At 43.9% G+C, this 15,131-nt stretch overlaps 1 protein-coding gene across 1 annotated transcript in view; it reads left to right on the top strand.

The window, feature by feature from the left end:
* Positions 1 to 13,600, top strand: part of hsf2bp (heat shock transcription factor 2 binding protein) — a 98,331-nt gene extending 84,731 nt beyond the window's left edge. Inside the window, exons 6-7 of the mRNA XM_080182541.1 lie at positions 6,909 to 7,012; positions 13,398 to 13,600. Coding sequence (XP_080038667.1) covers positions 6,909 to 7,012; positions 13,398 to 13,600 — 307 coding nt within the window. The remainder of the gene's footprint in view (positions 1 to 6,908; positions 7,013 to 13,397) is intronic.
* The last annotated feature ends 1,531 nt before the right edge of the window (positions 13,601 to 15,131 follow it).

The raw sequence follows: 15,131 nt of genomic DNA, 5'->3' as shown, positions 1-15,131 counted from the left end.
GCCCTACATTCTGTACTCCTGTTAGTCTTACCAAAGTGAATCACCTCACACTTTTCCGCATTAAACTCCATTTGCCCCCTCTCAGCCCAGCTCTGCAGCTTATCTATGTCCCTCTGCAAACTGTAACATCCACCCTCACTGTCTACAACTCCTCCGACTTTAGTGTCGTCCGCAAATTTACTAACCCATCCTTCTACACCCTCATCTAGGTCATTTATAAAAATGACAAACAGCAGTGGCCCCAAAACAGATCCGTGTGGTACACCACTTGTAACTGAACTCCAGGTTGAATATTTCCCGTCAACCACCAACCTCTGTCTTCTATCAGCTAGCCAATTCCTGATCCAAACTGCTAAATCACCCTCAATCCCATGCATCTGCATTTTCTGCAGTAGCTCACCATGGGGAACCTTATCAAATGCTTTGCTAAAATCCATATACACCACGTCAACTGCTTTACCCTTATCCTCCTCTTTGGTCACCTTCTCAAAGAACTCAATAAGGTTTGTGAGGCACGACCTACCCTTCACAAAACCCTCTAGATGATTATAAATCCTATCTCTTATAATCCTTTCCAAAACTTTGCCCACAACAGAAGTAAGGCTCACCGGCCTATAATTCCCAGGGTGGTCTCTACTCCCCTTCTTGAACAAGGGGACAACATTTGCAATCCTCCAGCCTTCCGGCACTATACCTGTAGCCAGTGACAACATAAAGATCAAAGCCAAAGGCTCTGCAATCTCCTCCCTAGCCTCCCAGAGAATCCTAGGATAAATCCCATCTGGCCCAGGGGACTTATCTATTTTCATACTTTCATGAATTGCTAACACCAAGGTGGTAGCCAAGGTGATTAAGAAAGCATGTGGTATGCTTGCCTTCATTGGCCAGGGCATTGAGCACAAGCTGGGAAATCATGTTGCAGCTGTATAAAACTTTGGTTCGGCCCCATTTAGAGTATTGTGTGCTATTCTGGTCACTACACTATCAGAAGGACGTAGAAACTTTGAAGAGAGTGCAAAGAAGGTTCAGGATGTTGCCTGGCCTCGAGTGTGTTGGCTATGAGGAGAGGTTGAATAAACTAGGATTGTTTTTAATTATAAGAGGCATAGGCAGGGTGGATAGAGAGAGGCTTTTTCCCAGGATGGAAGCATCAATTACAAGGGGGCACATGTTCAAGGTGAAAGAGTGAAAGTTTCGAGGAGATGTGCAGGGGATATTTTTCATACAAAGAGTGGTGGGTGTCTGGAATGCACTGCCAGAGGAGGTGGTGGAAGCAGGTGCATTAGCGACATTTAAGAGGCACCTCGATGGGTACATGAATAGGGAGGGAATAGAGGGAATATGGACTGAGTAAGGGTGGAAAGTTTTTTTTTAGTTTAGTTGGGGCATCATGATCAGCATGGGTTTGGCGGGCCAAAGGGCATGTTGTTGTGCTGGACTTTTTTCTTTGTTATCAACTTTTATCTGGTCCACTTTTAAAACTGGAAATGCTCTGCAATCAGCTGCAGTTTTGGTATGAAGTGCCCCTTCAATACCATACCACTCCTCAGCCGGTTTCTCCAGCTACAGTAGACTTCTCAGGACACCAAATGTTTTACTGGTACGATAGGTTATCTGCCACCTTTGTCACACTGACAAAAGTACTGAACTGTTCAATGTAGCCTCATTGAATGCCCCTATCTAGATGGGTAGAGAACTGGCTTGCAAAGAGGAGTCAGAGAGTAGTAGTGGAGGGGTCTTTTTCTAGCTGGAGGTCTGTCACTAGTGGTGTGCCGCAGGGCTCGGTACTGGGACCTCTTCTCTTTGTAGTGTATATAAATGATTTGGAAGAGGGAGTAGGTGGTGTGATCAGCAAATTTGCTGATGACACCAAGATGGCTGGATTGGCGGGCAGTGAGGAGCAGTGTCTGGCAATACAGCGGGATATTGATAGGCTGGTTGATTGGGCAGATACATGGCAAATGGAGTTTAATCTGGATAAATGTGAGGTGATGCATTTTGGCCGGAATAATGTAGGGGGAAGTTATATGGTAAAGGGTAAGCCCGTAAGGAGTATAGAATCGCAGCGAGACCCGGGGGTGCAAGTGCACAAGTCTTTGAAGGTGGCAGTGCAAGTGGAGAGTGTGGTGAAGAAAGCCTATGGTATGTTAGCCTTTATAGAAAGGGGTATAGAATATAAGAGCTGGAGTCTAATGTTGCAGTTGTACAGAACGTTGGTTAGGCCGCATTTGGAGTACTGCGTCCAGTTCTGGTCGTCTTACTACCGGAAGGACGTGGAGACTCTGGAGAGAGTGCAAAGGAGGTTTACCAAGATGTTGCCTGGTATGGAAGGACTGGGGTATGAAGAAAGATTGAATAAATTGGGGCTCTTTTCCCTTGAAAGACGCCGACTGAGGGGGGATCTAATAGAGGTATATAAGATTATGAAGGGTATAGATAAACAGTGGTAAGCTATTTCCCATGATAGAGACACGTAGGACAAGGGGCCATGGACTTAAGGTGAGGGGGGAGAGGTACAACACAGATATTAGAGGGAGGTTTTTCACACAGAGGGTAGTAGGGGTATGGAATGCTCTGCCAAGTAAGGTGGTGGAGGCAAACACGCTGGAGTTGTTTAAGAGTAACTTAGACAGGCACATGACTGAGTTGGAGATGGGTGGATATAGGAGATCCTTTTAAATAAGGGTCATTAGCGTTGGGGCGTCCCTGGTAATGTAAATGGGTATAGTATGATAATAATGTTTTTTCTCTTTTCATTCACAGGTTTTAAGTTGGTCCACCTCGTGTCCAACGAGGGGCATACACACGATGGGTCGTACTGGGGCTGCTCTTGGTTGTTCGAGATTGGCCTAGTGCTTCATGTCGTTAGTGTGTGCCTAAGCTGGACAAGATACTGGGCAAGACGACAGCTCAGTGACTATAGCTGATTGCTGTGCAGACACATGGATTTGGGCCAGTGTCTGTGGGAGTTTGCGCATTCTCCCTGTGGTTGCGTGGGTTTCCTCCGGGCGCTCCGGTTTCCTCCCACACCCCAAAGATGTGCTGTTAGGCTGATTGGCAGGAATAAATTGTCCCGAAATCAGTTTCCCTCAATCTGGATGGCCATAAAACATTAGACAGGGGTCGTGGGTCGAGAGGTGGACTGGTGGTGTTGAGATGGCGGCGTGGGCTCGTTGGGCCGAAGGGCCTGTTTCCCGGGCTGATTTTTGTTCTTTGTTCTATCGTACCAAACTTCATATGTCTGCCGGAGGCAGTGCTTTCCTTGCCCCTGTACTACACCCAAAGCTTTAAAGGGGTTACGCCCCCAACATACATAACTGAGGTCAACTCCTAATTGGGTGCCACTGTGCTTGCCATCCTTGCGGCACTGCTAGTCTATCGGAAGTCAACCTTGCATCCCCACTGGAAGAGCTAAGCACTGCTGAGGAAATTTGGGGATCACAAGCCTGCCTCAACATGGAGACATCCTCATGAGTGAGGGAAGGGATACATTATGGAGAGGAGGATAGGAAGGTGATGGATCATTCTTGAAAGGGATTAGATTATAAGAACATAAGAAATAGGAGCAGGAGTAGGCCATCTAGCCCCTTGAGCCTGCCCCGCCATTCAATAAGATCATGGCTGATCTGATACTCAGTTCCACTTACCCGCTTGTTCCCCAAAACCCTTAATTTCCTTATTGATCAGAAATCTATCTACCTGTGACTTAAACACATTTAAAGAGATAGCCTCCACTGCTTCAATGGGCAGAGAATTCCAAAGATTCACTACCCTCTGAGAGAAGAAGTTCCTCCTCAACCCTGTTCTAAATTGACTCTCCCTTATTTTGAGGCTGTGCCCTCTAGTTCTTGTTTCCTTTCCAAGTAGAAATAATCTCTCTGCCTCTACCCTATTTAGCCCCTTCATTATCTTATGTGTCTCTATAAGATCCCCCCTCAGCCTTCTAAACTCTAACAAGTACAGGCCCAATCTACTCAATCTCTCCTCATAAGCTAACCCCCTCATCTCCGATATCAACCTTGTGAACCTTCTCTGTACTCCCTCCAAGGCCAATATATCCTTTCGCAAATAAGGGGACAAAAATTGCACACAGTACTCCAGTTGCGGCCTCACCAGTACCTTGTACAATTGCAGCAAGACCTCCCTGCGTTTATACTCCATCCCCTCGCTGTAAAGGCCAACATTCCATTTGCCTTCTTGATCACCTGCTGCATCTGCAAACTGACTTCTTGTGATTCAAAGATTGTTGGGAGCAAGTGGGATGTGGATCATAGGGTGAGGGGGCGGTGGAGTAGTGTGAAAGGAAATGAAGGAAAGGGAAAGTGGATAATTGGAAGGGGGGCAGCGAGAAAGAGAAGTTGTGAATCACAACATGGAAGGAGATGGGGAGCAAAATGACAGATCACAGGGAGATGCTGATTTGTTTAGAGGGCTGAAATACCTGGGGGTCCTAGCAGTGATCCCTGTGGTACCCCACTGGTCACTGCCTGCCATTCAGAAAAAGACTTGTTTATTCCTACTCGTTGTTTCCTATCTGCTAACCAATTTTCTGTCCATCTCAGTAAACTACTCCTAATCCCATGCACTTTAATTTTACATACTAATCTGTTAAATGGGACTTTGTTGAAGGCCTTCTGAAACCACACCCACTGACTCCCTCTCATCAAATTATTAATTACATCATCAAATAATTCCAATAGATTTGTCAAGCATGATTCCCCTTGCATAAATCCATGCTGAACCTTTCCAATTCTACCAAGTGCTCTGCTATTAAATCATTGATAATGGACTCTAGAATTTTCCCCACTACTGACGTCAGGATTACTGCCAACAATGGCCTATTTTCTCTCTACCTTTTATTTTAAATAGTGGAGTTACATTAGCTATCCTCCAAACTGTAGGAACCATTCCAGAGTCTATAGAATCTTGGCAATTGGCAGGCAATGACTAGTGGGTGCTACAGGGATTTGTGCTGGGACTCCAGCTGTTCACATTATATATTAATGATTTGGAAGAGGGAACTAAATGTATGATCGCCAAATTTGCAGATGATATAAAATAGGGTGGGAGGGTGAGTTTGAGGAAGTTGCAGAGATGCTTCAGCATGATTTGGATAGGCTGAGTGTGTAGACATATGCATGGATAATATGGATAAATGTGAGGTTATCCACTTTGGTAGCAATAATAGGAACACAGAACATTACAGCCCTTCAGCCCTCGATGTTGCGCCGACCTGTGAAACCAATCTAAAGCCCATCTAACCTACGCTATTCCAATATCATCCACATGTTCATCCAATGACCATTTAAATGCCCTTAATGTTGGCGAGTCCACTACTGCTGCAGGCAGGGCGTTCCATGCCCTTACTACTCTCTGAGTAAAGAGGAAGACAGATGATTATTAGAATGAATGTAAATTGAGAGAGGTGGATACTCAGAGAGACCTTGATGTCCTTGTGCATAAGTTGCTGAAAGTAAATGCACAGGTACAGCTCAGAGTAAAGAAGGCAAATTGCATGATCCCTGATAAACACAGCCTCGGGGCTTTAAATCTAAATGTCAGTTCAAATTTGAGGGATGCCATTTCATTCACAGCTTGAATAATTGACCCATCTCGTATGAGCAGGTTAGGTGCATTACTACCAAATCTGTTATGATTAAACATGTTGGCTTTCAGACTTTTGATACTTTAAAAAGTCCCCCCACCCTACACCTCTCCTACCCATTATGTAAATTTAAAATTGCTGCCCCTGTATCCAACACTGGGTTAGCAGTCCCTGACCCGCACTAGAGCTGTAGTCTGTACTTCATAGATCACTGCTGCCAAGCTGTTTCCAGAGACTCCACTGTTCTTAGGCTGTATGTAGAAGGCAATACACATACGGGGCAGAATTTTCTCAAAAAAATTTGAAGCTTCGAATGGGCAAGAAAATGGTAGGTTTTCTAGTAGGGGGCTGGGTGGAGCCTCAGCCTTACTGAGAAGCCGGCTGCTGAGCTCCACGGGCGCCTTTGCACATGTGTCCCGATCTCCCAGCACATTATATATGCACACAGTGTACTGGGAGATCTGTAACACCACCCCAACACCCCACGGACATCACCCCTCTTCCAGCCCACCTTGTACAGCCCCAGCCCCCGATCACCGCCATCAATGACCCCACTGATCAACCCCCCCACCCCCACCCCTCACACTATAGTAGTACTACCCTCATGCGAGATGGCTCAACTATTCAAATGTGCGAATGAAGCGACACCCTTCAAATTTGAACTGACATTTAGATTTAAGGCCTGGAGGTTGTGTTTATCAGGGATCGTGCGAATTGCCTTCTTTATTCTGAGCTGTACCTGCACGTTTACTTTCAGCAACTGATGCACGAGGACACCGAGGTCTTGCTGAGTATCCACCTCTCTCAATTTACACCCATTTAAATAATAATCTGTCTTTCTATTATTGCTATTGAAGTGGATAACCTCATGTTTATCCACACTTATTCCCTTTCCTAATCTCCTATGGAGCTCTTCCCTGTCAGGTTCCATCCCCTCAGGTCCCCCGCCATTGGCCAGCCGTAAGATCACACCCATATTATTTCTTGATAGTCTTTTAAGGCACATGTACACAACTTTGGAAATCCATAAGATTAAAAATATGGGTGGCCAATTTCTCTACCTCCATGGCATATCCCTTTCTCACTCTCTAACAACACAGCCAATGTCATCCTACTTCAGGTAGGAGCGTGCTGCCCCCTGCCCTGAAACAAAAACCATGCTACTCACCTGCCCCTTTGAATAGACTCAGTAATTGAATGGTCTCCTTTTGAGCTATAATTTCTAAAACTATATGCTTACAAAAAATTACGTTGATTAATTTTGCAAAGGTATAATGTTGGACAAAATTTCTTCTTTTTGCAGACTAATGCTAATGTGTTTGTACAATGTAAGCATTAACCTGAAAGGCCTGCAGTATATCAGTGAAAGCCCGGGTTTCATCCCTTTATTATCCTGGCTTCTGGAAGGTAAGTTTTTAATGTGTTGGCAGCAAGTGTCATTGGTCACCTTTCATACCTTGAGCTTGATTTCAATTGCTGTAAATTTATCCTGAATTACTTCTCTTAAATTACTTCTCTCAGAGGGTTGTCAATTGATGGTGTCTTGGAGGGCTGTATAAACCTTTTAGAAGTCATCATTACGAGGAAGGAAGATTAAGTGATTTAAAAAGCATTAAGGTAGAGAAATTCCCAGGGTCAGATGGCATCTATCCCAAACTACTGAGGGAGACAAGAGATGAAATTGCTGGGCCTCTAACAGAAATCTCTGTTTCCTTGTTGGCCACAGGTGAGGTCCCAGAGGATTGGAGGATAGCCAATGTTGTCCCGTTATTTAAGAAGGGTAACAAGGATAACCAGTGTAATTGTAGGCCATTGAACTTGATGTCAGTCATAGTGAAATTGTTGGAAAAGATTCTTAGGGATAGGATCTGTACACATTTGGAACTAAATGGTGTTATTAGCAACAGACCGTATGGCTTTGTATATGGGAGATCATGTCTCACTAATTTGATTGACTTTTTTGATGAAGTGACAAAAGTGAGAGAAGGGCCGTTTATGTTGTCTACATGGACTTTAGTAAAGCATTTGACAAGATCCCTCAAAAGTGAATGAGCTATGTGGATTCAGAACTGGCTTGGCCATAGAAGATAGAGGGTAGTGGTGGAAGGGTGTTCTTCTGAATGGAGGTCTGTAACTAGTAGTGTTCCACAGGGATCAGTGCTGGGATCTCTGCTGTTTGTAATATATAGAAATGACTTGGAAGAAAACGTAGTTGGTCTGATTAGCAAGTTTGCGGATGATACTAAGATTGATGGAGTTGCGGATAGTGATGAAGATTGTCAGAGATTACAGCAGGATATAGATAGGCTGGAAAATTGGGCAGAGAAATGGCAGATGGAATTTAATTCAGATAAATGCAAGATGATGCATTTTGGTAAATCCAATCAGGTCAGAGCTATAAAATAAATGGCAGAACATTTAGGAGCAAAGACACACAGAGAGATCTGGGAGTACAGGTCCACAGATCCTTAAACTTGGCAGCACAGGTGGAAAAGGCATATGGCGTGCTTGTCTTCATCAGCCGGAGCTTTGAGCATAAAAGTTGGTAAAATATGTTAGTTATATAAAATGTTGGTTCGGCCACATTTGGAATACTGTATCCAGTTCTGGTCACCACACTACCAGAAGGACATGGTGGCTTTGGACAGAGTGCAGAAAAATTTAACCAGAATGTTGCCAGGTATGGAGGGAGAGATTGACTAAACTTGGATTGTTCTCTCTGGGAAGACAGTGGCTGAGGGGCAACCCGACAGAAATTTGTAAAAATATGAGGGGTGTAGATTTGATTTGATTTGATTTGATTTATTATTATCACATGTATTAACATACAGTGAAAAGAATTGTTTCTTGCACGTTATGCAGACAAAACATACCATTCATAGAGAAGGAAAGAGAGTGCAGAATGTAGTGTTACAGTCATAGCTAGAGGGTAGAGAAAGATCAACTTAATGCATGGTAAGTCCATTCAAAAGTCTGACAGCAGCAGGGAAGAAGCTGTTCTTGAGTCAGTAGGTTTCGTGACCTCAGATTTTTGAATCTTTTTCCCAACGGAAGAAGGTGGAAGAGAGAATGTCCGGGATACGTGGGGTCCTTAATTATGATGGCTGCTTTGCTGAGGCAGTGGGAAGTGTAGACGGAGTCAATGGATGGGAGGCTGGTTTGTGTGATGGATTGGAGTACATTCATGACCTTTTGTGATTTCTTGCAGTCTTGGGCAGAGCAGGAACCATACTAAGCTGTGATACAACCAAAAAGAATGCTTTCAATGGTGCATCTGTCAAATTTGGTGAGAGTCGTAACTGACATTCCAAATTTCTTTCATCTTCTGAGAAAGTACAGGTATCGATGAGCTTCGTTAACTATCATGTCAGCATGGGGGATCAGGACAGGTTCTTGGTGATCTGGACACCTAAAAACTTGAAGCTCTCAACCTTTTCTACCTTGTCCCTGTTGATGTAGACAAGGGCATGTTCTCCTTTATGCTTCCTGAAGTAAATGACAATTTCCTTCACTTTGTTGACATTGAAGGATTATTGACATTATTGTCATCACAGGTTTCAAAGTATTCAGCCCATCTCTGCAAGGAGAGCCCTCTCTATAATGAGAGTTGTACCATCTGTACTCAGGAAGGGGGAGCTCCTGAGTCATTGAGGTCCGTAGAGAATGTTAAGGGCTTCATAGAACCGTTTCAAGTTGTTTCTGTCAGTGTATCCCTGTATTTCATCTGCCTTGGCACTCAGCCAGGCATCCTGCATTTTACGTAGTTTATTCTGGACTGTCCTGCGAGCACTGGTAAAAGTATTTTTCTTGGCAGCTGATGATCACAGCAGTTCACCAGGTTCTCTATCTCATTCTTGTACTTCATTTCTTCTTTGTTTGAGATCAACTGGGGACTCAGGAGGTGAGTTACTCTACATACAGTGCTCTAGCTGTGGCCTCACCAAATTTTTAGAGAACTCCAATATGATTTCTCTGCTTTTGTTATCTGTGCCTCGATTGATAAAGGTATGTATCCCATATGTATTTTTCATCACTCTACTAACATGCTCTTCTGTCTTCAGAGATCTGTGGACAAACACACCAAGGTCCCTTTGTTCCACAGAACTTCCTAATGTCCTGCCATTCATTGAGTCATAAATGGTCTACCCCGAATCCTCAGACTGTGGCCCCTGGTTCTGAACATCCTCCCTGCATCTACCCTGTGTAGTCCTGTTAGAATTTTATAAGTCTCTATGAAATTCTCTCTCTCGTTCATCTGAACTCGTGAAAACAATCCTAATCTAGTCAGTCTTTCCTCCGACATCAGTCCTGCCATTCCCAGAATGAGCCTGGTAAACCATCACTACACTCTCTTGAAAGGAAGAACATCCTTTCTCAGTAAAGACCAAAACTGCACACAATACTCTAGGCATGGCTTCATCAAGGCCCTGTGTAATTGCAACAACACATCCCTGCTCCTGTCCTCGAAACCTCTCACAAGGCCAACATACCATTTGCCCTTTTTTACCGCCCGCTGCACTTGCATGCTTACCTTCAGCAACTGGTGCACAAGGACACCCAGATCCCACTGCACATTCCCCTCTCCCAATTTACAGCCATTCAGTTGGTAATCTGCTTTCTTGATTTTGTTTCCAAAGTGAATAATCTCATACTTATCCAAATTACACTGCATCTGCCATGGATTTTCCCATTCACCCAACCTGTCCAGATCATTCTGAAGGATCTCTACATTTGCGTCACAGTTCACGCTCCCATCCAACTTGGTGTCATTTGCAAACTTTGAGATGTTACATTTTGTTCCCTCATCCAAATCATTAATATATATTGTGAATAGCTGAGGTCTCAGCACCAATCCCTGTGGCACTCCACTAGTTACTGCCTGCCAATTTGAAAAGAACACAATAATTTCTTCACTTTGTTTCCTCTCCACCAACCAGTTTTCTGTCCATCTTAATACACTTCCCCTAATCCTTTACGCTTTAATCTTGCACGATAACCTCTTATGTGAGACTTTGTCAAACACTTTCTGAAAGTCCAAATATATCAAATCGACTAGCTCCCCCTTGTCAACTCTAGTCGTTACATCTTCAAAGAATTCCAGCAGATTTGTCAAGCATGTTTTCCCTTTCATAAATCCATGCTGACTCTGTCTGATCCTGCCACTGCTTTCTAAATGCTCTGCTATAAAGTCCTTGATAATGGATTTGAGAATTTTCTCCACAACCGATGTTAGGTTTACTGGTCTATAATTCCCTGTTTTCTCTCTACTTCCCTTTTTGAATATTGGAGTGACATTGGCTACCCTCCAATCTGCAGGGACTGTTCCAGAGTCTATAGAATCCTGGAAGATGACCACCAATGCATCCACTATTTCTAGAGCCACTTTCGTAAGTACTCTGGGATGTAGATTATCAGGCCCTGAGGATTTATCTGTCTTCAATCCATCAATTTTCCAAAGACCATTGTTTGAGATCCAACCCAATACAATGGTGTCATAGGCAAACTTGAAAATTGAGGAGAGTAATTTCACCACACAGTGATAGGTGTAGGCCATTTCAGAGGGATGTTAGGAGTCTGCCACATTACTGTGGGTATGGAGTCATACATAAGGCACGGTGTTTCCTTCCCTAAAGAGTATTCACAAATCAGTTTGTGTTTTTAAAGCAATCAGACAACTTCATGATCATCATTTCTAATATGAACCTTTTATTTCAGATTTCTTTGACTTTTCCTTTTTTTAAGTGTTTGTTACATTAGATTGGATTCTTAGCACACCCAGGCTGTGGGCCCACTTTCTATGCCTTTTAGCTTTGACAAAGGGTCATCTGGACTCAAAACGCCAGCTCTTTTCTCTCCTTACAGATGCTGCCAGACCTGCTAAGATTTCCCAGCATTTTCTCTTTCAGCTTACTCTAGGGGTTCTAAATTACCCATTTTGCTCACTGCACCCTGCTCCACTACAATGGATGTTCGGGGGTGGTAAGGGGCAGCTTGCCTGCCTGTGGGCCAATTGAGACCCTTAAGTGACCACTTACAGAACTCATGCTGCTGCCACTGGGATTTAGCCAGTGCAAGAGAGGCACTGGCATTGCACCCGGACATAACCTCTGGCCCAGTTCCAACCTTGCTGCAGCCCTCACTGCGATACCACCAGTGACCATTTCTGCCAGTGCTGCTGCCAGCCTTCATCAAAGAAGAAATAGCGAGGCACCTAGAAAAGAATGGTTTGATCGAGCAGACGCAGCACGGATTCATTAACGGGAAGTCGTATTTGGCAAATTTATTGGATTTCTATGAGGATGTGACTAGTGCGGTAGACAGAGGGGAACCAGTGGATGTGGTGTTTTTAGATTTCCAAAAGGCATTTGATAAGGTGCATCACAAAAGGTTGCTACAGAAGGTTAGGGTGCACGGAGTTGGAGGTAAGGTGTTAGCATGGATGAAGGATTGGCTGTCTAATAGGAAGCAGAGAGTTGGTATCAATGGGTGCTATTCTGGTTGGCGGTTGGTGACTAGCGGAGTGCCGCAGGGATCGGTGCTGGGGCCTCAACTGTTTACCATTTACATAGTTGATCTGGAGGAGGGGGCTGAGTGGAGGGTAACAAAATTTGCTGATGACACGAAGATGAGTGGAAAAGCAAATTGCGTGGAGGGTGTGGAAAGTCTGCAGAGAGATCAGGATAGGCTGAACGAGTGGGCGAGGACCTGGCAGATGGAGTATAATGTTAGCAAGTGTGAGGTTATCCACTTTGGCAGAAATAATAGTAGGGGGGATTTATTATTTAAAAGGCGAAAAGCTGCAGCATGCTACGGTGCAGAGGGACCTGGGGGTCCTTGTGCACAAGTCACAAAAACCCAGTCTGCAGGTGCAGCAGGTGATCAAGAAGGCGAATGGGATGCTGGCCTTTATAGCGAGGGGGATAGAACATAAAAGTAGGGAGGTCTTGCTGCAACTGTACAGGGTACTGGTGAGGCCGCAGCTGAAGTACTGTGTGCAGTTTTGGTCGCCGCACTTGCGCAAGGATATATCAGCCTTGGAGGGAGTGCAGAGAAGGTTCACTAGGCTGATACCGGAGTTGAGGGGGTTAGCCTATGAAGAGAGACTAAATAGACTGGGTCTATACTCGTTGGAGTTTAGAAGGCTGAGGGGGGATGTTATAGAGACATATAAGATAATGAAGGGAATAGATAGGGTAGAGGTAGAGAGATTCTTCCCGCTTAGAAAGGATAGCAGGACTAGAGGGCACAGCCTCAAGACAAGGGGGAGGGGGTTGCGGGGGGCAGTTTAGATCAGAATTGAGGAGGAACTTCTTCACTCAAAGGGTGGTGAATCTCTGGAATTCTCTGCCTATTAAAGTGGTGGAGGCTACCTCGCTGAAAATATTTAAGTCACGGGTAGATAGGTTTTTGATAGATAGGGGAATTAAGGGTTATGGGGAGAAAGCGGGAAAGTGGAACTGATCCACTTCAGATCAGCCATGACCTTATTGAATGGCGGGGCAGGCTCAAAGGGCTGGATAGCCTACTCCTGCTCCTATTTCTTACGTTCTTATGTTTGATTGGCCAGCAGTTATCTGAATTTCTTGTGATACGGGGCAGAAATTACACCTCAAGCCAGTTCATGGTTTTTTGATACATCTCTGCAAGGCGTGCCTACCAACTGGAGGCAGGTATGCCCTTGGATTATACAAGTGGACACAGGACTGCTGTCTCAACATAAAATCAAAGCCATTGCAACTTTTCAAAATTCAGAATAATGCAGCTGTCCATTATTCCGGTTTTTATCCATCAGATCCAGATGCAGAAGTTTGTCTCCACGTTCTGCGACTCATTCAGTCTCTGATCCTTGAGCCAGAGGTTTTGTCCAAAGTGTCAGCCCAGATCCGTGAATCACTGCCAGAGCAGCGCATTCTAGAACTTTCCAGCAACCGTAACCCAGATCTCCGCAACATAGCAAGTGAGCTGTTGGAGGACATGAAAATGCTTAATATTTAACAAAAGCTTGTTTTACTTGTGCCAGTTTTTGCTGCAAAATCTATTCATATTTGAAAACATTCTTTAGTAAATGATTGCAGATCTTGGTTTCATTTTGTAAGTTGCAAAATATTAAACCTGGTATTGGAAGAAATTGTCAAGTCAGTGTGGAGCGTTTCTGCCTTTGAATGTTCCAAAAGAGGAAAACATTGGTTCAACACACCTTTGAAGTGAATCTGTCTTATTGCTGATCTGAAATGGTGAATTTATTGTTAGAGCTTAAATAAAATGAATTTGCTAATCCCAAACACTTCTCTCTGAAAGTTCAGGAATTGGATTGGTTTTAGATTCTTTCCGGTGCCACTCCTGAACCACACACTCAATATATAAGAGACTTCAGTCTCTTCTATCCTCCTTTTCAGGTAAGTGGAATTCTAGGTCAAACATTAATTGTAACTTTGCCTCCCATTGCATTTTGTAGCGTCGGTCTTTGCCATGTTTACAGCACAACAAAATGGAAAGCTGAAATGACAATGTTTATTAGTGTGTGTGGTAAGGAATTTCCATTCATAATGCATAGGAAACTCAAGCCAATATTTGTATTCCTAAATATCTGTACAGTAATATTTTAATTTGTAGGCTTTATGCTTTACTGTGATCTGCTGACTGAAGGGTTTGCTGAACTTAAACTTCTTATGACTTAATGGATTTCTGTGGCTCGGGGGCTTATGATTAGAGATTTATGCTGGTGATTTGTAGAGGTTTCTGTAGTCATCAGCATATATTAGTTCTCTGAACTTGCTCACACTCCAGGACTGAATGTTGTTGTATATGTACCATTTATGCTGAAATAGCTAGATACATTCTGTAAACTTGTTTAATAAAAGTTTGAAGTAAGCATTACATTTTCACAGATCTCCAATTTATTGTCAGCTTTTTAGTTAAAAATTTAAAGTTTGAGAAAAATATTGCCCCCAAAAATAAACAAACCTGGTAAATTTGGGATGGTGGAGTACAAGGATGGGCGATTACTGAATTTGGCAGAATATTAGTTTTGAATTAGTTCTGCTTTCAGTAGATTGTGCTCCACTGTATGGGAATGTCAAGGAATCAGCCCAGCAATAAAACTGAAGGTCTACAGTGCACGGTACTCACTACCTTCCTGTGTGCCTGTGAAACGTGGACTGTGTATCGAAGGCATGCAAGACAGCTCAATCGTTTCCACATGACTTGTCTTCACAGAATATTACACATCAGATAGCAAGACAAAGTACCAGACACTGAAGTTCTCTTTAGAGCAAATCTACCATCAGTCCACACACTGCTAATGAGAGCACAGAACCGGCGGGCAGGTCATGTCAGACGAGCGCATACCCAAGCAGCTCCTTTTTGGGGAACTCTCTGCTGGAAGACGCTCGCATGGAGGGCAGAAGAAACGTTTCACAGACACACTCAAGGCCTCCCTGAAGTTGCTTGACATTGACACCACCACCTGGGAAACGCTGGCACAAAACTGCCCTACCTGGCACTGCCTCATTCACAAAGGCTGTCA

Source organism: Carcharhinus amblyrhynchos, unplaced genomic scaffold (genome assembly GCF_965287045.1).
Source record: "Carcharhinus amblyrhynchos unplaced genomic scaffold, sCarAmb.v2.hapA scaffold_65, whole genome shotgun sequence".
Lineage (NCBI taxonomy): Eukaryota > Metazoa > Chordata > Chondrichthyes > Carcharhiniformes > Carcharhinidae > Carcharhinus > Carcharhinus amblyrhynchos.
This window is presented reverse-complemented; position numbering and strand designations above follow the sequence as displayed.